At 46.6% G+C, this 22413-nt stretch overlaps 10 protein-coding genes across 10 annotated transcripts; 4 read left to right on the forward strand and 6 right to left on the reverse strand.

Annotated features, from left to right (window-relative positions):
• Positions 1 to 219: 219 nt before the first annotated feature.
• F4822DRAFT_323774 (mitochondrial division protein 1) lies at positions 220 to 2682 on the reverse strand. Its single transcript, XM_051455507.1, has 4 exons — positions 2515 to 2682; positions 1791 to 2391; positions 705 to 1735; positions 220 to 648 (listed from the first exon to the last, which is right to left on the reverse strand). Exons 1-4 carry the CDS (start codon positions 2581 to 2583, stop codon positions 373 to 375), a joined length of 1977 nt encoding a protein of 658 aa, XP_051312444.1. The 5' UTR covers positions 2584 to 2682; the 3' UTR covers positions 220 to 372.
• Positions 2683 to 3359: 677 nt separating this feature from the next.
• Positions 3360 to 4627, forward strand: F4822DRAFT_323768 (chorismate mutase). Its single transcript, XM_051455505.1, has 2 exons — positions 3360 to 3792; positions 3856 to 4627. Exons 1-2 carry the CDS (start codon positions 3722 to 3724, stop codon positions 4574 to 4576), a joined length of 792 nt encoding a protein of 263 aa, XP_051312445.1. The 5' UTR covers positions 3360 to 3721; the 3' UTR covers positions 4577 to 4627.
• On the reverse strand, positions 4627 to 5774 carry F4822DRAFT_323771 (p21-C-terminal region-binding protein-domain-containing protein). Its single transcript, XM_051455506.1, has 2 exons — positions 5531 to 5774; positions 4627 to 5448 (listed from the first exon to the last, which is right to left on the reverse strand). The coding sequence occupies exons 1-2, from the start codon at positions 5615 to 5617 to the stop codon at positions 4678 to 4680; spliced, it is 858 nt and encodes a 285-aa protein (XP_051312446.1). The 5' UTR covers positions 5618 to 5774; the 3' UTR covers positions 4627 to 4677.
• Positions 5775 to 7786: 2012 nt separating this feature from the next.
• F4822DRAFT_410901 (uncharacterized protein) lies at positions 7787 to 9222 on the reverse strand. Its single transcript, XM_051458807.1, has 2 exons — positions 8610 to 9222; positions 7787 to 8547 (listed from the first exon to the last, which is right to left on the reverse strand). The coding sequence occupies exons 1-2, from the start codon at positions 8794 to 8796 to the stop codon at positions 7808 to 7810; spliced, it is 927 nt and encodes a 308-aa protein (XP_051312447.1). The 5' UTR covers positions 8797 to 9222; the 3' UTR covers positions 7787 to 7807.
• Positions 9223 to 13241: 4019 nt separating this feature from the next.
• Positions 13242 to 14929, forward strand: F4822DRAFT_323876 (heterokaryon incompatibility protein-domain-containing protein). Its single transcript, XM_051455508.1, has one exon. The coding sequence runs from the start codon at positions 13359 to 13361 to the stop codon at positions 14859 to 14861; it is 1503 nt and encodes a 500-aa protein (XP_051312448.1). The 5' UTR covers positions 13242 to 13358; the 3' UTR covers positions 14862 to 14929.
• F4822DRAFT_323886 (uncharacterized protein) lies at positions 14929 to 16474 on the reverse strand. The gene is made up of 2 exons (XM_051455509.1): positions 16083 to 16474; positions 14929 to 16023 (listed from the first exon to the last, which is right to left on the reverse strand). Exons 1-2 carry the CDS (start codon positions 16208 to 16210, stop codon positions 14997 to 14999), a joined length of 1155 nt encoding a protein of 384 aa, XP_051312449.1. The 5' UTR covers positions 16211 to 16474; the 3' UTR covers positions 14929 to 14996.
• Positions 16439 to 17027, reverse strand: F4822DRAFT_431547 (uncharacterized protein; the record flags this gene model as incomplete). Its single annotated transcript, XM_051461490.1, has 4 exons — positions 16439 to 16529; positions 16578 to 16775; positions 16831 to 16931; positions 16977 to 17027. The coding sequence occupies 4 exons, from the start codon at positions 17025 to 17027 to the stop codon at positions 16439 to 16441; spliced, it is 441 nt and encodes a 146-aa protein (XP_051312450.1).
• Positions 17028 to 17634: 607 nt separating this feature from the next.
• Positions 17635 to 18786, forward strand: F4822DRAFT_444988 (Chloroperoxidase; the record flags this gene model as incomplete). Its single annotated transcript, XM_051463312.1, has 3 exons — positions 17635 to 17728; positions 17785 to 18297; positions 18358 to 18786. 3 exons carry the CDS (start codon positions 17635 to 17637, stop codon positions 18531 to 18533), a joined length of 783 nt encoding a protein of 260 aa, XP_051312451.1. The 3' UTR covers positions 18534 to 18786.
• A 193-nt stretch (positions 18787 to 18979) lies between these two features.
• Positions 18980 to 20592, forward strand: F4822DRAFT_444992 (uncharacterized protein; the record flags this gene model as incomplete). The annotated part of the gene is made up of 2 exons (XM_051463313.1): positions 18980 to 19281; positions 19383 to 20592. 2 exons carry the CDS (start codon positions 18980 to 18982, stop codon positions 20590 to 20592), a joined length of 1512 nt encoding a protein of 503 aa, XP_051312452.1.
• A 267-nt stretch (positions 20593 to 20859) lies between these two features.
• Positions 20860 to 22352, reverse strand: F4822DRAFT_410915 (mitotic checkpoint protein BUB3). The gene is made up of 3 exons (XM_051458808.1): positions 22260 to 22352; positions 21858 to 22196; positions 20860 to 21795 (listed from the first exon to the last, which is right to left on the reverse strand). The coding sequence occupies exons 1-3, from the start codon at positions 22270 to 22272 to the stop codon at positions 21065 to 21067; spliced, it is 1083 nt and encodes a 360-aa protein (XP_051312453.1). The 5' UTR covers positions 22273 to 22352; the 3' UTR covers positions 20860 to 21064.
• Positions 22353 to 22413: the final 61 nt, after the last annotated feature.

The following is a 22413-nucleotide window of genomic DNA, read 5'->3' on the forward strand; positions in this document are numbered from 1 at the left end:
GAAATTCTCAAGTCAATTGCTCGATTCTACGCTAACGGAACAATTCTTTACTCCGAATAAGGGGTGACGGATTCTAAAATTATACCGAAAACTTCCCCCTAACCTCCATGGATTTTGAGAACTGGGCGCAGGGTTTGTGGGTCTGAAATAGGACAATATCTTAGACCCTTAAGCAGTAGTGTCCGAGGCTGTATTTGCCGAATACCTAGTTTTAATCGTAAACTATTACAAGGCAGGCATCCAATAACTAAAATGAAAGATAGGGTATACTCAGACGTGAACGTGCCGGCTCGTCAAAATTCACATATATACAATCAATCGTATGCTATGCTAGAGGGCAACTCGATACATAGCTCTATCCAAGTACCAAGTCTAGCACGCCCAAGCGCCTACAATACCATCGCGGCGTCCCTCAATCAAGTAGCCGTCCTTGATGCGGACATGCTCGACAATGGCCGGCGTCCTACCACCCTCCGCCTCCGTGATACCCGCGCCGCAGTCCCATTGCCGCGACTCCATCTTGTCGTATACCTTGACCACGTCCTCCCCGGCTGCGCTGACAATACGTCGGCCATCGAACATCATGCTTGTGACAGGATTGTCGTACGCGTAAGCATCGAATATAGATCCAGTACGTAGATCCCATATCTATTGAACGAAATGTTAGCATTGTATAATCGGAGGGACAATTTAAGTGAACTCACCCGTATACTTCGGTCCAAGCTTCCCGTCACAAGATGCATGTCGTCAAATTGCAGGCAAGTCACCGGTCCGGTATGTCCGACAAGACTACGATGAACCTGGCCACTCCTTAAATCCCATAACCTAACCATTCCATCAGCTGTACCACAGGCGAGTGCCGACTCAAAAACTTGCAACGCGCCCACAAAGTCAGCTGACCTTGTCGGGGGTCGGTTGGTTTGTCTCCAAGTCCCCTCCCCTGTACCGATAGAAACAGAAGCTTGTGCCGCCGCCCACATTACGTCGAGCGTTTGTACACACCGTCCCTTTACCAGATCCCATTGCCGAAGTGTCTTGTCCGCCGAACCCGAGACGAGAACGTCGCCCCTGAAGTGAAGAGCTGTAATTTCGTCCATGTGGGATTCTAGCGTAAACAGTGGACAGTCCGACATACTACCTGCGGGAGGGTCTACCGGTTGATCGTCGGGGTTCTCAAAAGCCATACCATCGTCGTCCTCGTCATCCCTTCCGAATTGGCTACCTTGCGGATCGTAATGTGCCCTGCTTAAATCCCATAATCGAATAGTAGCGTCCATAGAACCTGTAGCGAGAATATTATCATTTACTTGGAGAGTCCGTACTGAAGCTGTATGACCTTCGAGTACTCCGATACAACGTCCCGCGTTCAAGTCCCAAACCTTAACAGAATCATCCATAGAAGCCGAAACCATGGTACCAAAAGGTACATCGAAATCTACCGCCGTAATATTATCCGCATGAGCTTTGATTTCCCGAATCATAAACCCCGGTTCAAAATGTTCGTGTAATATAGGCATCGATTTTCGTTTCATGGTTTTGTGTTTCCTCTTTGATGGGGCGCTTGTAGTAGATGGAAGCTTCTCATAAATAGACTTTGACATAAACTCGTCCGCATCCTGATCCGTTACTAAGTCGTCATCGTCCGATTTGTCTGGTGTATCAGCAGCAGCAGCTATTGATTCAGCCTCATCGACGAGGACTTGGGCATCCTCTATCCGGCCTTCCATATCTACAACTATTACCAATGTCAGCGTGGCTGCGATGACGTATTAAGAAAGAGAATAACTTACTATCGTGTTCTAATAAAGCCTCCTCTTGTTCCAAACCCGCTAATCTCTCAAGAATAATACGTCTCATGCCAGCAAGGTTGGCGATCTTATTATCTATTTCGCGAATCTCGCTGCTTGCCATATTTTTTCGAATTCCAAGCATTTCGAGTTCGTGCATAAGTGAAGACCGTTCCTTTTTTAACTTGTGAAGATGGTGTGGATTATCTGGCGACGACGGAATTTCCTCGAGCATTTTCCTCCCTCTCGACACACGTCTCCGGTGTTTCTTGTCATTGTGTGATAATTCGGGAAAACTCGCTTGAAAACCTTGGAATAAAGAGTATGCATTATCATTTTCTGGTAAATCTTGTAGCATATTATCGGGGAGGTAGGATAGGGCGCGGGATTGAATTTCGGAAGTAGAGAACTTGGAGCGAACTAGGTCGGTCGGGGTCGTCCTAGCCATGGTAAACATGCCTCGTTGGATACCGGGCTTTTTTAATTGTTTATGTACTTGAGCCATGGCGTTATGATAATGATTCCCGGACGGGTCCGACCCGGGTCCTACTAGATGACTCGCCGTTGTGGTCACCTTTCGGGTGAAAGCTTCGATACCTCGTGGCTACAAAATAAATACGTCGAGGTTAGTTTTTTTTCTCTTTAATTTTCTCACGTGCACACACAACACATTTACACAAGAGAACAGAATAGAAAAAATAGACAACAAAGAATAGGCGGTAAGTACCGAGAGTATCGAGTCTTCACCCGTAGGGGCATCATCGTGGATAGCATTGTTTGGGTCTGAATCGGCCATGCGCGTATGCGTATCTATGCGATCACTACTGAATGCGAAGAAGTCGTGGACAATCGCACGGTGCAAATGCCACACATCAAGGTAGTATACAGGAGGGATTTTTCCCGATAGGTAGGTGGAGGTAGGTACCTAAGTATGGATCTTCTTCACGGAGCTACTTGGTAGGTTGGCATGGAGTAGCAAGGAAAGCAAGACACTTTAATTATTTTGAAAGCGGAAAATAGTTGATGGGTCAGATAAAAAAAGTACGATAAAAAAAAGTAACGGCGAGGCGAGGCTAACGAATTGAGGTGTGTGTATTGGAGTTGTAGTGGAGATCTCTCTTCCACTATCTTCATTCCGAGTGGACCTCCCAGAAAATTTAGCTTGTTGCCCTTGCACGAGCCACACGTTCGGATAAGATTTATTACACATATCGTATCGTATCGCTCCCTCGGTAGGTAAACTGGAGGTAAGGCCAAGGTTACGTACCCCCAGGGCTATTTCTTAGCTGCATGACTGCCCTGACGTAGGTACCTAACACACCTATTTAGCTGTAACATTTTAGGCAAGCTCTACCTAACAACATCGTATTACACTGCACATCTAGCATGCGCTACAGGGGGTTTAGTTACACTGGAGCAATAAAGTTGGCGTGCCGCACCTATTAATTCCTTCCCAAGCTCGCAGTGCCGCGTGCGACAACTGCTACCCTGTTATATATTTCCAAGCTAACTATGACGACTGCATGCAGCAGTAACTTCGCACAACGTTAAAAACATGGGAAGAGCGACGATTGAAAATTGTGTACCTAGGTAGGTAGCCGACCATCGGCCGTAGCAAAGGAAGGAAGGCCATTCCAATGAAAGGAAATAAGACCTGCAGCTTCGTAGAGGTTGCGACTACCTATCCTTTATATATTTTGCCCCTCTTCTATTGAAACCAATCGTGGGTCGTTGTTATGCCCTGCGCCCCTTACGTCCCTCCCCCGCTATTTACTACTAGTGTAACCTTTGTCGGTCTCTTTAAAAGAGTCATATCGATTCTTTTTACGACTTCCTATATTCCTTCGAGGAATCTCAGATTATTTCCTCATCTAAATTTGAATTGAACTTCGAATTTAAGACCATACATACACTGGTAAAGCCCGAGTATAATCATGGATGCGATCATCGATCTCAAAGACGCCTCTAAGGCGCTTGATCTGTCTAACATCCGTTACCAGTTGATGTATATCACTCTGCCTTTTCAAGTGTAACAATTGCAATACTAATATCAACATGTTCTATATAGTCGATTGGAGGATACAATCACCTTCCACCTAATCGAGCGCGTCCAATTCCCCCTCAACAAGAGCATCTACACACCCGGCGCTTTACAAATTGGTCCAGACAGCGAGCTCAGTTTCATGGACTGGTACCTACGAGAACAAGAAAAACTCCAGTCCCTAATCCGCCGCTACGAAGCGCCCGACGAGTACCCATTCTTCCCCGAGGCACTACAAAAACCCATACTCAAACCCCTCGAATACCCCCGCATCCTCCACCCAAACGCCGTCAACGTCAACGAGAAGATCAAGCACTTCTACATCGAGAAGTTCCTCCCAGCCGTGTGTCCAGATTTTGGACGCGGAGACCGCGGCGAGTCAGCGGAAAACTATGGATCCTCTGCGACTTGCGATATTGCCTGTCTCCAGGCTATTTCCCGAAGAATACACTTTGGCAAGTTTGTCGCGGAGTCCAAGTTCCAGTCGGATCCCGAGGGGTACACTAGGATGATTAAGGCGGGCGATCGCGATGGAATTGGCGAGTCTATCACAAATGCTGCGGTGGAGAAGCAAGTACTAGCACGATTAGGTCTAAAGGCGCGAACCTACGGCACAGACCCTTCTACGAATGGTTCGGCGGACGATGGCAAGATTAACGTCGAGGCGGTGGTTTCTATGTACAGAGACTTCGTCATACCAATCACGAAGGAAGTCGAGGTCGAATACCTTATGCAACGACTAGAGTAGATGGGTCATGGTCATGGGGCTTAGAAAAATGGCACACACAAAACGGTGGGGTTTCGTGGGTGATAGATTTCCAGTTCTTATGTATTGCGTTGATTTGCTTTTTAAGACGGCGGACTCAGGTATTCACTGATTGCCTTGGCGGCATCTGCGAACTTGCTAGCCTCAATTAATATCATGAAGCCACGAGGCATGACACCCATCTCCTGGAATGCTCTCTTGCTATCCGCAACTGCGTCGTCAATCTTGGTGTAGTCGTAGGTACTACTAACCACTGCGTATTTCTTCAATACCTCATCCTCTGGGTGGAAGTAGAACATTGTAGCGTCTTGCTTTCCCTTCTTTCGTTTTCGTTCTTCTACGTCTAGTGTGGACTCGATTTCATGGTAGGTCTTGGAGATGATGAGATAATGCGAGAACTCGTAGGGCTCCTTGTCCTCTACTGCGGCCTCGATCTCGTCGATGAGCATGCCGTACATCGGAGGCGAGATCTCGGAAGGCATGTTGATTAGTCGCTCCGAGAGCACAAGTCCGACATGTTTCCCCGAGGACAATAGGTCCGGGATTCCCTTTAATGCTTCGTTCGTTCCAGCCTTTTCAGTAATGTATTTGGTAAGCTCGGCAACGGGCTTCTTTTCTCGGTGTTCTTGTAGATTCAGTGCAGTAAGGAAGGCATATGCGTCTGTTTCCTTGCCGTCTACTTTGACGGTCGAACCAATTGTGGGTTGCGATAGGATCAGATCGGCGAGGGCGGAGACGTCGAAGAGGGTCGCGTCTACGTCGAGGAGTTGTCGCAATAGCGATTTTGTGCCGTGGAAGTCGATCTCGGGGTCGAAGTTGAACCATTCAAAGTCAACATTGACCATATCGAAATCCTAAGTAGTTGGTTAGCTTTTATACTTGTCTTGCGAGTGTCGCAAGTTGCGCGATGTGCGCTTCTTGATGCATCCCACTCACGTCATCGTCCGAGCTTTCGCTATCTTCGACCATCTTGTCTGGTGCCTCGGCGGCGCCATCAGCCTCTCTTGCGCGCTTCTTTGCCATTGTGTCTCTTGAATTTGTATGCGAGTTACTCAAGAACTAAAGTATTGGTTTAACTTGTATTGATCAATCTAGTAGCCTTGTAATAGTCGCGACCGTATGGTTTGTGAAGCTTCTAGGTTATCCACTGCGAGCCTGAAGCGGTGTACCCGAAAAAAATTCTGCCAGCAACCTGCCCCTCACTAATCCCTTTCTGGTCGGGTAGGATCTCAGCTGGTTTTCGATAGGTGCTTTCGCTGTTACCTGTAAGGCTTAACCTAAAATTGCAGGGGCTGGGCAGCTGAGACTTGATACTATAGGTACCTGATTGTACCTAATTCAATTACGTACTGCCGTTGATGTATAAGCTATTGGCACTTAAAACTCATTAACAGTCCGAGTGAGTTTATACGCACACAAGAATCTAATCTCGATCATCAATCTTTAATGGCATAGTTGGCACAACAGAGTTCGCAGCCAACTGACACACGAAGTTTTCGACATGCCGAACCTTTTTTTTTTTTTTCTCTTTCGCTTTGAAAGGCCTATAACTTTCCCGGTCCTTTTCACATGAATAGAGTCATGTTTCCGTCCATATGTAGAAAGGTATGTGTGGTCTATGGATTTGGGACGGTTGCATACTATCTCAATCGTTAATGCTGATGTACAGTTAAATGTGATGCCAGACTACGTTAGACGTTACGGAGCTCCTAGTCAAAGCAATACTCATTTAATTATGTTTGTGCGCGCGCATATGGATAGGGCTGTTATAAGTCACTGAGTTGTTGTGTCAATTTCAGCGCCAATGTCAGTGTCTAGAGTCAGAAGGTATAAGAGCCTGAGTGGTAGGCAAAGCTGAGTTATTTTACAGACAATGGTATTCGGGATGCATCGCCAAACTTCAATCATCGACCCAGGATATAATATCTTATTAAAACTGACTTATAGGGAAGATGAAAAACCCAGGAGACTTCATTTAATCAATCCTGTCAATATGTATGCCAACCAAGCCAAGAGAGCAAAAATGAGGAAAAATGTCGTTAAATCAAGATCACAACTGCCGTCCACCTTGGCAAGAAAAGACCAGGATGTATTGAACCTCTTCACCTGCAGCTGAGAGAACAAGTTTTCCATTGTGCATGGAAGCCTGCAAATCATGGAAAATTCCCTCCACTCTCGGGTCTGCCGCCTCAAGCTGTATTTAGCCAATTTCATAATTAGAGATACGTCTCTACCATTGTCTAGTCCATTCTCTTCTACACCTTCTATAAGTCGCTTAGGGTAGATCGGAACACAGGGCATGGCGTCTTCGATCTCGCAGCTTTGCGTGATCACCATTGAGAAGCATATGCCATGTAGGCGTTCTAAGGTCCCCGATTGGCGGGTGTGACGATGTTCATGCGTGGTGGTTATAGGTAGGTGACCTTGTCCGACCAACCAGCAGCGGTGTTCTCGCCTAGCTAGGCAGCCATTGGGTTGGGTGAAAATATCGGAATATCCAACGGATCGACGCCCCTGAATAACGTGCAACCCATCTCTTCTCGCTCCCCTACCCATTACGGCCTTCTCGTGGCCACCTAATTGGTCCCAAAATTTCCCGAGCCCTGTCTGTCCATGTGGCATACATGCCTATAAGAAACCTGGGGTAAAGGACGTGACAGAAAAGCTTTTCCCACTGCAATGATGGACATCGGTCCGTCTAGCCTTGTGCGATATAAATAAGTTTCCCCAGCATAGAAGCAACCCGTTCCACGTAAGCTGAGTTCTCACCAAGTAAGAATGCAAGAGGTAATTACAATCGGGCCAGGCATTGATGCCATTAAAGTATCGTTATTCAATGGATGAACGACTAATATATTACTAGTGGGTATAATTTTCCATAGGACGCGTGTCCCCCAATATGTGACCTCCCCAAGCGAATGCAAGACCAGTACTCCCGACCCAGATCCCGGGCCCCATTGAACTCCATGAGACATACGCGCGCCAAACAACTCCCTTAGCCCGGATGGGTCGACCCGAAGCAAGTGAAAAATAGGAAGTCAGATTGTCGAGAGGGATAAAAAAAATCAAACGATTCGACTTGATGAGGCGAAGGAAACCGTAACCCCTGGTCCCCAATGTAGATCCGGCCAAATCCACGCAGCTAGCTAAAACCCGTCTAGATGAATGTAGATGGTCTGGATGCAGAATCACGATCGCCCGCTAATATTAGATTCATCGAGATACTCGGGCGGGGGGCGGGCGCAAATAGTCTCCTGGCAGGGTCGAGCTGTTGCTAAACGCTTCCCGAGTTTCGCGGCCGAGATGGCCAAATGGAGCCGACAATTCTGAGGTGGGCGTATCAACAGGGGTGAGCTGTAGACCCGGACCCATCACGGCGTGTCCTGAGCTCATCGACTTCGCATGCTTAGCCATCTTGTTGTCATCCCCTATCCCAATGCCTCCTGCGTCGACCAATTCCCGTCGGGCTAATTCGATATCGTGTCTCGCTTGCTTGATGGACTTAGCATCCCACAGAGGCAAGATCCGATATCCTAGGCTCTCCATAATGCACCGCTCGGTGAAATTAATCTGCTCACTCGTCCACATATTGTTGCCCCACGCCGTGCCGTAATATTGGGTTGTCTCCTGCAAATCTTCTACGAACTTGTCGGCGATCATCAATGCGGCTAGGATGATTATTTCGGGGAATACACTGTCGATGTGTACAGCTTGAATTGCACCAGACGGCAATGTGTGACGTTTCGGTGCTAAATCGCTTAGCTTGCTTAATGGGAAGGAGATCCGCCATGTTCGAGAAAATCGGGAGTTTAACGAATCCAATATGCACACCGCTAGAGCAATGATATCCATTGGTAGGTCGGCACGTGCCAGTATGGCTCGCACAATAGAAATGGACGGTGTCGTGAAAGAAGCTCCCGGGGGTAGCATTCTCGCTAGGTGAGCAGCAGGACCTAAAAGAAATATGCCCATTAGATTATGTATAGTTGAATTGAAGCTCTAAGACATTACCAACCTAGATATTCGCATGTGACAGAATCGACATCTTCGGCGACAATGCAAGGGCTCTGAACGGCGGATGAATTTTTAGACGAGGGAGGCGGCGTGGGAAGGTTAGACAATGGCTTATAGAATTGTCTAAAATATGCGTCGTCGAACTCGAACTCGTCGTCGTACGTGGAAAAGCACCTGGAGTGACCCATCTTGGACATATTTTATAGGTATAAAAGCAAGAACTAAAACAGCGAAATACTTCAAGGTGCTAGACAACCGAAAAACCACAATGAGGAATACCAAGAAGGACTGCTCATATTTGAACGAACCCTTCCCTAGTATAAATATATTTGTCTAGTACTAGAAATATATCACGCGCTTCTCAAGCTACTCAGAATAGTTGACTAGTGCCCGTCGGATCGTGAATCAGGTCAAACAGCTAAACAGCTCAGGGGGGTATATCTTATATACGCAAGCACCAACGCTAACGAGTACAAGCAGCACCTTTTTCGGATAATCGGCGAGGAACTAAGGGGAGGAAGAGTAATTAATTCCCGGGAAGAGAAGACGACGACGGAATATAAACAGATTTATATGTACGTATGTATGTAATGTATATAATAACAAGTAGACGTTCGTAGAAACCGGCTGGACGAAGCGAGGGGGGTCGAGCTTATTATGCGAAGGCCGCACGGGTCAGAAGCAAAGCCGAGCACTTGCAGGCCCTGTCCATGTCAGTACGAGGTTAGGTACTTGATGTACCCCTAATGCATGGATGCATAGCCATCCTCTTCCATGGCATGGCATCGTTTCCAATTGGGTACGGGTACCTTCGAGTTCATACCTTTGATGATTGTATTGTAAGTACCGTTCGTACCTGAATGGAGACCAACGTCAGGCCAAAATAAAAATTAAAGAAAAAAATAGGTGAGGTCGAGAAACATGAAGCTGAATCGTAAGTGCGGTAACTAAAATTAACCGTTTTCCTTCTAAATAAGATAGTTAATCCTCACGCGAACACATAACGGTTAGTACTATGTATCTAAGGCCATCTAGGTCATATACCTCATGTAGCGTAAGGCAGATTACTTACTTGCTTGCTTAAACTATCTACATACATCTACTACACTACCTCTATGCATAGTACATGTAAGTAGCTTCATATGGGGAAATAGAGTGGGAGGTCGGACGGACAAAAGTTTGGAGGGGGTTGAATCCAACTTTCAAGATCACGCAAGCGTTCTCGTTACTAATTCGTCGATCTTAAAAAGCTAGCTTTCCTCTTCGGTAAGGATGTTTGACTATCGAAATAGTTTTGCTGGTCCGATGTCAATATTCATCATTCCAAACCTTGGCCATGGATGAATAAGATATGAGTCGAGCTGGTCATCCTCTCATGCCAACTGTGTGTGTGACTACCTACCATAGCTGCATAGTTAGCAAATAGGCAATTGTGATGTAGCTTAGGTAGACCTGAGTATGCAATGGAGTCAATTTGGTAGCCTCACAGACCTGATCGACTCTGGACATCGCCCTATTCCAGATCAGGCCATAAAAAAGAATACGCCCCCAAAGTCTTAGCTACTTAGCGTTGTAGCGGATCTTCAGTGACTTCGGAATGCGTCGATTTCCTTGCCTATCTTGAATTGGTCAGGGACTAAGCTAAGCAAAACCCCACACGGGGGGCGTAGTACTCATAGCTAACAGCTAGGAACAGGGCACCAGAATTGTCGAGAACGAGATAAACAGGGATTAAAGAGAAGAAAATAAAAAATACATACCACAATAGCGGAGGATGTTGGCGCAATCCGACCAGAGCTTTCGGCGGTGTAGTCTAGGTAGCTTTGATGCTGCAAAAAAGTTGTAAAGATGTAACTCCAAGCTTATCAGAATGAATTCGTTGTTGTTTTTTCAAGGATCTTGGCTAGCAGGCGGCAGGCTACCAGTTCTCCAGCCGTCCACCGTGGTGAACGGACGGGCGGTGATCAAGTTTATGCCCCACTACTTAGGGCATGGGTATAGTAAACTTAGCGGTAGGTAGACACCTAAGTTACCTGTACAGTTACCTAGAAATATCCCCTAGCTTTCTAATTCAGGGTACTTAAGTCTTGGTGAGGTAGGCGGTGTTGGTCCCTTACTGCAGGGTACTTAATGAAGCCAATACATTTTCGGTTTTTCGTATAGAAAGATCGAATCATTCAAGTACCAATTGATACGCAACAACCAATCAACCATGTACTTTAATCCTTGTTCCCCTTTAAATCTATCAAAGTAATAAAGCACCACAGATCGTAATTCCTACCACCCATTGCATACAACTTCTAAGAATAATAGCCTACTTCCGTCTTACACGCAGACTATCAGACCGAGTCATTGTTTCCCAAGTGATGGGCAATTGACTTTTTTACGACTCATTAAGATATAAAGAGGATAAAGAAGACTCGGCACACCAACAATAAACGGACCTCTTTGGGAATGTATAAGCCTACTCGCTAAAGTCCAGCTCCAGCTCCACTCTCACCGCCTTCTATGTAATGGATGTCATGGATGTAATGGGGATAGGGAATATGGAATGGAAAGTGACGTGTAAGATGGATGATTTGCACAAGGACGTGCATTGCACGATCGACGGCGCCTCTTCGGGATGAGGATTCTCAGACCACCTAATCGTGTTTTTGCTCGACGATTCCAGTAAAGGGGTGGATCCCTTCATTTCCTCCGTTCGCAAGTCTTTTTTTATTTTAGGGGTCTTCTTCTTGGATATGGATACATACGAGTACGTCTTGTGTTTACTAGTACCTACCTAAGTATCTACATATGTAGGTAGTATAGTGTACAAAAACGCTCGAGCGCACCGATCCGAGCCTCTGGTTTGCTCGGCACTCGCGACGTGATCCCCTCTTTTACGAGGCCAACGTGTCACCATGCCTCCATTGAGACTCGTATGCTGAGATTACACGGTTATGTATATCAAGCATTTAACATAGTACTATGTAAAGACATGCATAACGCATCCGCGTTTTCCGGGCCTAAAACTAGAAAAATCTGAAAATGAGGCTGAAAATGACGAATTATCATTATAATGCCATAGTTGTAAAGGCCCGAAGCAGAATGTTTCCAACCAGAACAAGTTTACCCCTTTAAAAGTCTGACATAATATGAAGAAGCTGTTCAGATTCTAAGTCAACACTATACCTCCAAGGAAGACTCCTGTTAATGAAAATTCATAAACGCCTTCATTAAGATGAGTGATCAATGATCGTCAGGTACACGAAAATCAGTTCCGACTTAAACCCCCATATATTCCGGCGTGATGGTGCTCATTTTCTCACGTGAGTTACCAACGCCGATCCGCATGCTCGTCGCAATAAATCCGAGCGATTTTCCTTCTCAATAACACAAACAATCCGAGAGGCAACCGCGGCTCTATTACACACGAAATATACCGAGGTTTGGGAAATTGAAAGTGGTTTCGCCATCATTAGTTCATCAACTCAACACATCCAACAAACAAGATCTCGCACATCAATAGCACTTATGGTCTCCGAGAAAGAAAAGGAGCATTGCCACTAGGCGTTACCAGTACTACGAACCCGCTCTCCGATGTCTAAGCACCGACTATTTAGCTGCAGCTAGAATCTAGTACCCAAAACGTTCGAAAGCTACCAATCAAGATACAGCTTGGCGGCTCATAGTCTCTTCAGCTTTAGAATATCACGGACAGCTAGACAACTTTCCGGAATCCCGTTTCTGACACGACGCACAGATAGCTCTTCATTGCTATAACTCAAAATATAAGAAGCCCATTGACCAAAATCAACTCTTTTAGCCCACGTGCTCAGTTACGAGACAAGTATATCAACCCATCTCGTTCGGTCCTACTTATAAACAACGATGATTCGGCGCGATTAAAGTGATTGTGAAAATCATTCGCTAAACTAGCTGCATTTGATTTTCTCACCTTCGTCGTTGTCTAGACAGCTACCTAGATACAGAATTGACCGAATTTCAATAAGAACGACCACCCAGCTTCTGTTAATCGAGTCTTGCCACGGCAATGGCGCGAATTGTATAACCACGAGGGTCCTGAAGTCGGCTGCTGAGAAATGTGCTTAGGTAATCGTATTCAGATGAGAAATCGTCAATTCGGTTCTTCCACATCCCCAATCTAGCCTTATGACAGCACTTCACAATTTAAGTATCTAAGCCTTAGTACCTAGGTATGTAATTGAGAGGAGACAAAATGTGACAACGCTCATAGAAGTGCTACCACGCAAATACGCCCAAGTCCATTCATTGGTCTGGATCATGCACCAAGCCACTCTGCTCAGCAGGCCATAAGGCTATCGAGCGGTGACAATTTTCTCTTTTATCACGACTCAAATTCGCCATTTTCAGACGGGACGAACAATATAGCAATGCCATGGCCCCCGAGATTATCCGGCATCGTATTCAGAGTACGTTGTGCAGTATCTGCTCTCAAATTAGTCCTCCACTTACTCGCAACTGTGATTGGAATCCATGGTCGTTTGAACATGGGTGTGCAAACGACATTGAAATATCTGCACAGAGAGGTTGTCAACTGTGTAGAATGTTATATGAGAAACTCAAAACAGCACACTACCACGATCCTGCACCACATATACCCTCATCAGAACAGCCTCGAGTATTACTCTCTTTATTGAGTAAACCTTCTTAAACCGCTAGTTTGGTCGCATACTGTCATGTTTCGGTGACCATTGGCTCCAACCATTTGGATTCCCCGTCTCTCATGGTTTGCTGGAACAATGACTCTACGACTTGGCCCAAATCTCCTCGATTCCTCGATATCAGAAAGCAAAACCAGAGGGTTATTGGTGCCGCGAGGGCCTACTTCAAAAAATGCGTCGAGAGCCATAACTGTTCTTCATCGTTGAATATTCATATCCCGACTCGTCTCATCAATGTTGGCATCGAAGGGGATGAAATGATACGATTATTCGAACCAGGCAACAGCCAGGTACCTATAAAATCTGCGGCGCTATCATATTGCTGGGGCGGCCAGGTCAACACGTTTAAGACTACCTCTCAGAACGTTGATGTCCATTATGCCAAAGGATTCTCTCTGTCCTTACTCCCTCGTACTATACGTGATGCAGTTGAAGTCACGCGGGACCTGGGCATCCTTTATCTCTGGGTTGATACCTTGTGCATCATTCAGGGCGAAGACGAAACTGCCAGGGATGATTGGCACTCTGAAGTTAATCGGATGCATGAAGTGTATCGCGGCGCATATGTGACTATATCAGCTGCATCTGCGTCGAATGCTGATGGGGGTCTTTCATCGTGCGGTCACTGTATCGTCCCCTGTACTGGTGAATGTTGGTATGCTTCTTTCTATTTAGAACTTCCTGGTGAAGATCCAATTGAAACACGAGGCTGGACCCTTCAAGAGCATGTTTTGTCTTCTAGGTTACTCGCATTCACAAACCATGGCGTTCAATGGCGATGCAATCAAATGGCGAGGGAAACGAGCAGAATGGAATTAATGGACCTAAGACCTAATATTACATCGAATTGGATAGCACTTGTGGAAAATTATTGCCTTCGTGCCCTATCAGTCGAGAGCGACAAACTTCCCGCCATTGCAGCCTTAGCCCACGAACATGCTAAAATTACTGGCGATAAGTATCTCGCAGGACTTTGGGATTCTAATATATTACAACACCTTCTATGGTATTGCCGGACCGGTGAATCCCGTCGCCCTGGAAGCTACCGAGCTCCTACATGGTCATGGGCATCGGTAGATGCACGCGTGAAATCCAAACGCGTAGATCAATGTGCAAGCCTAGAGGAGGTTTGGCATTTTTTCCTCAAATGGGCCGGGGTGACGGAGCTACTTGCAGAAGTAATCAAATGCGAAGTACAGCTGGAAAATCCCGAATACCCTTTCAGCAAAGTCGTTAGTGGAACACTGACGATAAGTGGCCTTGTATATGGCCCCATACAGACGGTTAAGTCTACCGATCCAGACGGTAACGCTGTTCTCGCTAGTACCAGTGCGGGCAATGTCGGAAAATTATATTACGATCCCACTTGGTCCATACAAAATTGTCGACCAACCTCCTACATTGTCATATCAAGCGCATATCTGGAACACGCATCCGCTATTGCGATCCGTCCTATTGATGATAGCAATGACGTTTCCATTCGCGTTGGTCTCATCATAGCTTATTATAGTGAGTCGGAGAATATGATACAAGATGGAGAGGTTAGGACGATCAAAATCGTGTAGCCGCTCGCGCTTTAATTTAGAGAGGGTTCCAGTCTATGGAAGTCTTCCACAGAAAAGCAAACACTACCTACCTAGGTATGTAAACATAACACATGAATCTTGAATAGAACGTATCAATCCGGGTGGAGTTTATTATCAGCCAGTCCAATTATAACTATAAAGGTCAAAATCGATTCCAACGCTACCCGAAAAGGTATCCCAAGAAAACCAAACATTCTCTCCAGAGTGCTGTACAAGAGAAGTGTCTAAGGGCTCCTGCTGGATATCTGGAGGTTGAGGCCTCGCCTCCGGTGCAAGGACATCAGATTGGAGACCATTGTCGACTCTTTCTTGGCTTTGAACAGCCAAATGACCATTCGACTCTTTCCTCGCAAAAAACCGCATACGAAAAATAATATCATATAGCAAGGACGCCCCGAGCCGATTCGTGATCAAGAGCTGTGGCAACGACAGGACGCTGGAAGACGCATCTATAGCATGTGCCTTGTCAACAACCCTGCTAAGGAAATCTGCACCCATTAACGCAGCACGATTGTGTGGCATAAGTCGGAATATATCCCTAGCTTCTGCGATACTGCCAAGAGCAAGTGTAACGTGCATCTGGCCGATAGGACGGCAATCTACCAGCATACGGAACAAGTAAATGGCAGCGAAGAACATATTCGTGATATATTGTCTCGGATAGAACGTCAATTTTCCAGCGTTGGAGACGCCGTTTTCGACTGGTAGGAGACTAAGCTCCTTCATTTGGTAGATGACGCGAGACGCTGATTCTAACCCGCGGAGTAGGAGGGCTCGCTTATTTAAGACGCTTTGCTCATCCACTTGACTGCCTGCCTGTGACCCTTCTAAGACGACCATGGCATATAAGTTCAGTTTCGCATATTGTAGCAAGATGTTGAGTTCGGGCATCGAATGAGTGCTGTAGATCTGCTCGATACTATCTAGGGCGGCTTCAAACGTTTGAACGAGAGGGAGGTGGGCTGCTAAGTCTTCGGTGTCTTCCAATGCTATCGAGTAATTACACACGCACTCGTATATTGCAAGGCTTGCTTGGTGTTCGGGTTGCAGGATGGGTCCTAGTTGTCGAATGGCGTTCTTGACGTATTTCAATTGATGGAAAGGGGATAGCGGGGGCAGAACCCCTTGATAGACGGCGGCCCTTTCAAATTTTATCAGTACCAGAGTGGAATTTGCATATGGGGAGGAAGGAGAGCATACTGGGTACTAATACTGAAGCAAGCTAACCAAGTCATATGTTGGTCTTGAACCGTGATCTCCTCGGTGTCCAGCCAACATGCCCATCCGTATGCAACATGGTCTTGAGGCAAAGGCTTGTGGAAATTCATTTTCGTACATGTATCGATAGCAACGCTAACGTACGTCCATGTTGGATCTAGTAACGGGATATGGGATGGGAGGCTCCACAAGCAAAGGATCAGAAGGGCATGGATTTCTTGAATAGAACGAATCGCTCTGGTTGAAAATGGTTTCAAAAGTTCCTTATGTGCGGGAAGTAATCGTTCGTATAAAATATGATGTCTCTCATGGTGCTGGCAAGTAATCAATACAACCGTCTAGAATAACAGTGTAGAATCTAGAGCCAATCGATCTAGTGACGCTATAGGTTGCAAGAAGGGGGCGTGGATAGAATAATAACGTTGGAAACTAGAGACATTAGCATAGAAGCCATCGGTCCGTATTCTAGAGCCTTACTGTTGGAACAAATCATGTACTACTGTTGAAGACACGGCGAAGGTCCCTAATTGGAACTCCGAGCCCCTTTCACTTGTTGATATGACGGACGTCGGCTCTGTAGCACTAGCCTGTATTGACGCTACACGATCCTCATCACTGCGTCCATTCAGCAGGTCGCGGAGTATGTGTACTCTGTTGGCAATGTTCCGGGCAATCCTGACGTTATTAGTGAGCGTTCAGAAAATTTATAAGGCAGGAATTTGTCACATACTGCCGTTGCGATACCCTCTTGAAATTCTTGTCAAAGCGACAAGATAGTTGCTTCTCTTTGCACCTTGAGCATGGATTAGGGGTAGTGCTCCGAGCATCACACTGTAAAGACGTTAGCAACCTCCGACAACCACTCGCTGTACTCACGGCTGTCTTGGCCTGACGACATGCCGAACACGACTTCGGCTTCCCAACCATCGTAGACTGTGGATTCTAATCGATAGGTCCTATTCAAAACATGAAGTCTACTAGATAGTTCTTTTCTTTCCGGTAACCTCTTCACATGCGATCCGTTGTACTGATGGGACCATCACTTTAGCATAAGTAGATTCGGTCGCCTAACGCATTGGAACTGTAGTTACTTGGTGATACTAAGAATATCCTGAGGCTGGGAATCGATTCTCCGCAAGCCGCACATTTCGTATAAGCTGCTTCTTGCTTTATAAGATTAAGATAAATAGAGGATCATACTGCGGGAACCGCACTTTAGCAACACCAGTTCAGAGCCAAATCGGGCAATTTATAACCTATTATACGAACGCGATTGATCATCAATCTCTTGAAGGAGCGGAATCGATGGGAGTACCTCTAAACTATCGCAAGAGAAAGATGCAGATTCGTCCAATATGTTATTAGATATTACACATCTTTCTCCGTATGCATATCATGCTGCGAAGTTATGTGGCTAAGTTCAGTGTGAAATCAATATTGTAGATGTATATATAACTACCACTTGTCACCTCTTTTCGAAGTTCTAGAGTTAAGGCAGATAACATATAACTCGTCAAAAAGGCTAATATACACAATGAAGCTCGATTTTCTCTTCATCGCGACGGTATTCACGGTATCCGCCCTGGATAACCCGTACGGGAATTGGAAACCAGCCGGACCTAATGGTGGTATGGCTTGATCCAGAAGTCTCGTTTCGGACGTCAGTAAAACTAACCGTTGCCAGTGAGAGGGCCATGTCCAATGCTCAATACCCTGGCCAATCATGGATTCCTCCCCCATAATGGGAAAGATATTACCGAGAACGACACCGTTAGTGCCCTAGGGTCGGCGTTGAACTTTGACGAAGAGATATCGCGCCTCATGCATAAATTTGCCGTCTCTACCAACCCGGCACCTAACGCCACGACCTATTCTCTGAATCATCTTAGTCGCCACAATATCCTGGAACACGACGCAAGCTTGAGTAGAGCGGATGCCTACTTTGCTGATCCGGCTATCTTCAACCAGACTGTGTTCGACCAGACGCGGTCTTACTGGAAAGGGCCTATTGTCAATTTGAAGGAGGCAGTTCGGTCTCGCCTAGCTCGGCTGGAGACATCCAATGCGACTAACCCAACTTTCACCCTAAGTGCCCTTGGGAAAACCTTTGGTCTTGGGGAGATCGCCGCCTACCTTGCCGTGCTTGGTGACATTCCGTCGGCGACTGCTATTAAGGCTCGACTCGTATATTTCTTTGGTAGATATTCCGCCATCCTATAAGTTCTAATGAATAGCGCTAATGAGTCTGGCGAATTAGAAAACGAACGTTTGCCGGTTCACCTAGGCTGGACCAAGCTGAGCGTTCTGTCTAAAACTGACTTTACGGATATGCTTCAGAGAGTTGCTAATGCTACTGAAAAAGTCTCGGGGGAAGCCGTCGAACCTGTCAAACGAGATAGTATCATCGGACTCCACGCAACCCTCTCCGAATAGACGAAAAATGTCATAGTACAACAAGGAAATGGATGATTAGGATTCAGGGGGCGATACATAGGGGTGTACGTACCTTTTGTATCTAAGAATTAAGTTCATGCATGATTATTTCTTGGAGATTGAACCTTCCTCGAAGACCGCAAGATGTTGTCCATGATCATGCAGCGCGGTTGTTCCTGCCTTTTCTACTTCTCAGATGCGTCATCACGAAGACATAGAGTTTTCTTCTTTCTGCCTTCCCTCTGTGGGATTTAACAATTTGAGTTTTCTCGTATACCGAATGTCTTTGAAGTCCCCTCTTGTAACAATTTCCCTCTGGAGCTGCTCGCCGTCCCGCTTGCCTCTGAATTGAATTGTGTGAATAATTTCGACTGGTCGTTTGAATTTGTTTCTTCATATAAGGCGATCTGGAGTTTTATACTGCTATACTCGGGTCTGCCAAAACCATGCCGTCGAGTCCTAGTATCGCGCGGCTTAGTGAAATACCTAATATGCCATCATCCGCGGATCCTATCTCAAGTGGTTCTACGAACTACCAACCCCTATCTAGCGCAAGGATAGCTTCACTCCTACCGGACCGTACTGAGTCGCGAAATTTCGATGGTGGAATTGATTCCGGGGGAAATGAAGCTGCGAGACCTGACAGTCATGGAAGAAGGGGTAGATCCGTCACTCCAGTTCGTGCAAACGTGAAGCGTAAAAGATCTGTCGCATCAGCACCGGGAGATACTACGGGTCAACTGTTAAGGTACCTGTCTTGACCTGGAAAGATCAAATCTTTTATACAATTTCTCCCGCGAAACTGAATGGGAGAGTGTTCATCAGTCGTTAACTTGATTCCGATGACAGGAGAAGTAGCTCGACTGCGTCAGTCACTGGACACGATTCAAATCTCTACAATAACACCAACACGAAAGATCCCCCTCGAAGACCTAATACTCCTCACCAGAGAAATATTTCGCGTGGGCGATCTTCGAGGCGAAAAACACCCGATACTAATGACGTTGAAACACGAAAGCGCCGAAAGGTAGATGGTAAGGATGGAAGATCTCGCGAACCACCTTCGGGGGGAGCTGAGAATATTAAAAAATCGTTCAAAGTAACCAAAGGCTCAGATGCTCTTGTCATACAGCAATTATCATTATCCAGCACTGCGGAACATAACAACGAAGAAATCGCGTATGAGCGCAAAGGGGCATTTCGACTAAAGAAGAATAAGAGGGTGGGTCAGTTTCGCTTTCCTAAATCTAAAAGTCAGCCAGAGCCGCTTTGGAGAGCGGGCGATGGATTCACAGGTGATGAAGCTAGGCCTGATTTTGTATTCCCTATGGCTCGTTTGAACAAGCAAAGATCTCGATCACTTCCTGGTGTAGGAAAACTTCAATTAGAAACTGAGAATGAAAGTACTTTGGAGCCCAGTGGACTAAGATCCGATCGTCCAAAGGCCACAAATTTATCTCAATTAGAGATGAAGCGTCGGCGTGGTCCACCGAAGGATGTGTGGCCTACTAGAGACAACTTCACGGAAGAATTAGCAGTACGAAAACGGAACCCCACTGTACCGGAGGGCGAGACAATTATCCCATCAACTGTGCCGTTCCGGCCTGCTCCGTCGCCCCACGTTAGGGAGACATACAGTTATAACAGGCCTAGTACGCTGAAAAGAAAGCATTCGGATTTCGAGAATTTTGGGCAGCGCCTCCGAAACGGCGATAAGCTGGGCTCCATGATCGATATACAATCCCGTCCCCAGCAAGTTCACCATATGGGGTATTATGAGCCGGCTGACGGCGGAGAACACGAGGACGGGGAACGGGATGAGGCGGAAGAAGACGAGATTGTGCCTTGTTCTGTATATAGCGGGGAACTTAGCATGGACGAAGAGACTAGCACTGGTTATCGGGAATCATCCGGAGCTTCACCTGACCGCCAATCCAGCACCGATGAATCAGCTATGCCCGCTGCAGGCAGCGAGCGTGAGTTGCAGGAAGCCAAATCATATTCCGATGGTATTGGAGCAGCGGGTGAAATTGCTAGAGAAGTTCTCCCATCCAGCTAAGCTTTGTCCTAAGTGTTCAGTGCAGGGTTGTAATTTGTCTGTTTATATTTGAGATGCATCAAGCAGTTCAGATAAGCGATGGGACTGGCAGGAAAACCCGCACATTTTATGTTGCTAGAGTATTCTGCTGTCTTAATGAGAGGGTCTATCTTAATAACTTTTGGGGCGAATGGACGTACCGTTTTCTCTGAAATTGATACTACTTGGTGAAATTGCCGCAATGAAGTCATTATTAAAGATTTCACGAAATTTCGCACCCAGAAGGGCTGGCAGGAAATATCTTTGTAGAATTCAAATATCCCTTCCCCTATTAACGCCAACCGGCTTTGGGTTCTATCTCGTCCTTAAAAACCTGTAGGTAGACGATACACAGAATCAGCAACATCCATGTTTTCTCTTCCTCTTTCATAGCTTTATCTCTTTTTATTTAAATTATTCATCTTTAACACCTACCCCCTCCCTCAGCCTAGCTCTACTTGCCCTTACCCTTCGGCAAAGCCTCATTCTCACCTAACTCCCTCACAAAAATCTTCGTCCGTCCTTCACCGTTATAATCCTCCATCCCTGTCTCGAAACCAGGACATACACCGACGGCGAGGTACCTTCCATCGGCGCTAAATGCGAGCGCTGCCACGCTATCCGCGAATTTTTGGTATACTTTCATACGGCGCTTGGCTTCGGCATCCCATAAGGCGACGGTGGCGTCGCCGCCTCCGCTTGCGAATGTGCTTCCGTGGACTGGGTGGAAGGCGAGTGCGTTTACGGGGAATACGACGTCGACGGGGGTATCGGAGGTCGTGGAGGCGGGTTGCGCGGTGCGGTGGCATTTAAATGCGTATTTACGGGCTTGGGATTCGGCGCTGGCGTCGAACCATTCTACTGCTACGCGTCCCTCGATGCTTGAGGTTGCGTAACCTGCGTCGGACGGCATGGCGGCGACGGCGCGGGTTAGGAATTTTAGGGAGGATTCGCGTTGTTGCCATGGTTGCGGGGGTTCGTTGGTTTGTAAGGCTAAGGCATTGGATAGGGCGGATATGTCGTAGATGTGCACGAGCCGCGAGGTCATGGCTACGATTACTTTTGAGGGACTCGCGGCTAGGGCGTGGGGTTTGCCTGGGAGGGGAATGGCGAGGGGGGTGAGAGAGAGGTTTGTTGGGTTATGGATATGGAGGGTGCTGTCCCAGGACGCGGAGATGAGGAGAGCTGTGATGGATTGGTTAGTTCGTCGGCTCGTATTCGGGAATTGATTTCTTGTGATGACTTACAATGCTCTCGGCTGTATACGACTCTCCTTACCGGCGCGGCGTGCTTGCTTAGAGTCGTCTGTTCGCCGGTCTCGAGATCGATGCGCCGGACTTGCCAATCCATACCGGCACTGAAAGCCTCGTTTCCATCCGCGCCGAAGCATACATCCATCACCGGGGCGCGGTTCTCATATGTCTGTAGTAGAACTCCATGGCTGCCATCGCCGCTGTTCTGAAGGGTATCATAGAGGTAGATGTTTTTGTCCCAGGAGGAGACTAGTAACCGCGACGGTGCGTCGGGTGCGAAGGCAAGAGCCGAAATGGCATCGTTGGGTGGTTGCGCAAGCTCGAATTGTGTTGCTATATTCGTATTTGTTAGTGTATACGTTTTTTTCTATTTGATATAAATGACAATTGACATACCTGGTGGTGCCATGATTGCTATGGATTGAATGTGGTGATACTTAAAATTGATGCTCTGGCTTTGGAGCTTGGACGCAGTGAAGAATATTTGGTAATTGGAATTGAATGTAAATATCAATATTAGCACTGTATTTTACAGGGGTCTAGATTACCG

This window comes from Hypoxylon trugodes (assembly GCF_022578975.1).
Source record: "Hypoxylon trugodes strain CBS 135444 unplaced genomic scaffold F4822scaffold_7, whole genome shotgun sequence".
In the NCBI taxonomy this organism is placed as follows: Eukaryota; Fungi; Ascomycota; class Sordariomycetes; order Xylariales; family Hypoxylaceae; genus Hypoxylon; species Hypoxylon trugodes.

What these genes read in the sequence shown, in the direction of transcription:
- F4822DRAFT_323774 (XM_051455507.1), bottom strand. Translation starts at nt 2,583, where the DNA reads ATGGCCGATTCAGACCCAAACAATGCTATCCACGATGATGCCCCTACG. An exon ending in GTGAAGACTCGATACTCTCG is followed by an intron (nt 2,392 to 2,514) that starts GTACTTACCGCC and finishes TTTATTTTGTAG; the next exon opens with CCACGAGGTATCGAAGCTTT. An exon ending in GGCTTTATTAGAACACGATA is followed by an intron (nt 1,736 to 1,790) that starts GTAAGTTATTCT and finishes CATTGGTAATAG; the next exon opens with TTGTAGATATGGAAGGCCGG.
- F4822DRAFT_323768 (XM_051455505.1), top strand. Translation starts at nt 3,722, where the DNA reads ATGGATGCGATCATCGATCTCAAAGACGCCTCTAAGGCGCTTGATCTG. An exon ending in AACATCCGTTACCAGTTGAT is followed by an intron (nt 3,793 to 3,855) that starts GTATATCACTCT and finishes TGTTCTATATAG; the next exon opens with TCGATTGGAGGATACAATCA.
- F4822DRAFT_323771 (XM_051455506.1), bottom strand. Translation starts at nt 5,617, where the DNA reads ATGGCAAAGAAGCGCGCAAGAGAGGCTGATGGCGCCGCCGAGGCACCA. An exon ending in GCGAAAGCTCGGACGATGAC is followed by an intron (nt 5,449 to 5,530) that starts GTGAGTGGGATG and finishes CCAACTACTTAG; the next exon opens with GATTTCGATATGGTCAATGT.
- F4822DRAFT_410901 (XM_051458807.1), bottom strand. Translation starts at nt 8,796, where the DNA reads ATGGGTCACTCCAGGTGCTTTTCCACGTACGACGACGAGTTCGAGTTC. An exon ending in TGTCACATGCGAATATCTAG is followed by an intron (nt 8,548 to 8,609) that starts GTTGGTAATGTC and finishes TATTTCTTTTAG; the next exon opens with GTCCTGCTGCTCACCTAGCG.
- F4822DRAFT_323876 (XM_051455508.1), top strand. Translation starts at nt 13,359, where the DNA reads ATGGTTTGCTGGAACAATGACTCTACGACTTGGCCCAAATCTCCTCGA.
- F4822DRAFT_323886 (XM_051455509.1), bottom strand. Translation starts at nt 16,210, where the DNA reads ATGAATTTCCACAAGCCTTTGCCTCAAGACCATGTTGCATACGGATGG. An exon ending in TGCTTCAGTATTAGTACCCA is followed by an intron (nt 16,024 to 16,082) that starts GTATGCTCTCCT and finishes AAAATTTGAAAG; the next exon opens with GGCCGCCGTCTATCAAGGGG.
- F4822DRAFT_410915 (XM_051458808.1), bottom strand. An exon ending in CGTATACAGCCGAGAGCATT is followed by an intron (nt 21,796 to 21,857) that starts GTAAGTCATCAC and finishes AATCCATCACAG; the next exon opens with CTCTCCTCATCTCCGCGTCC.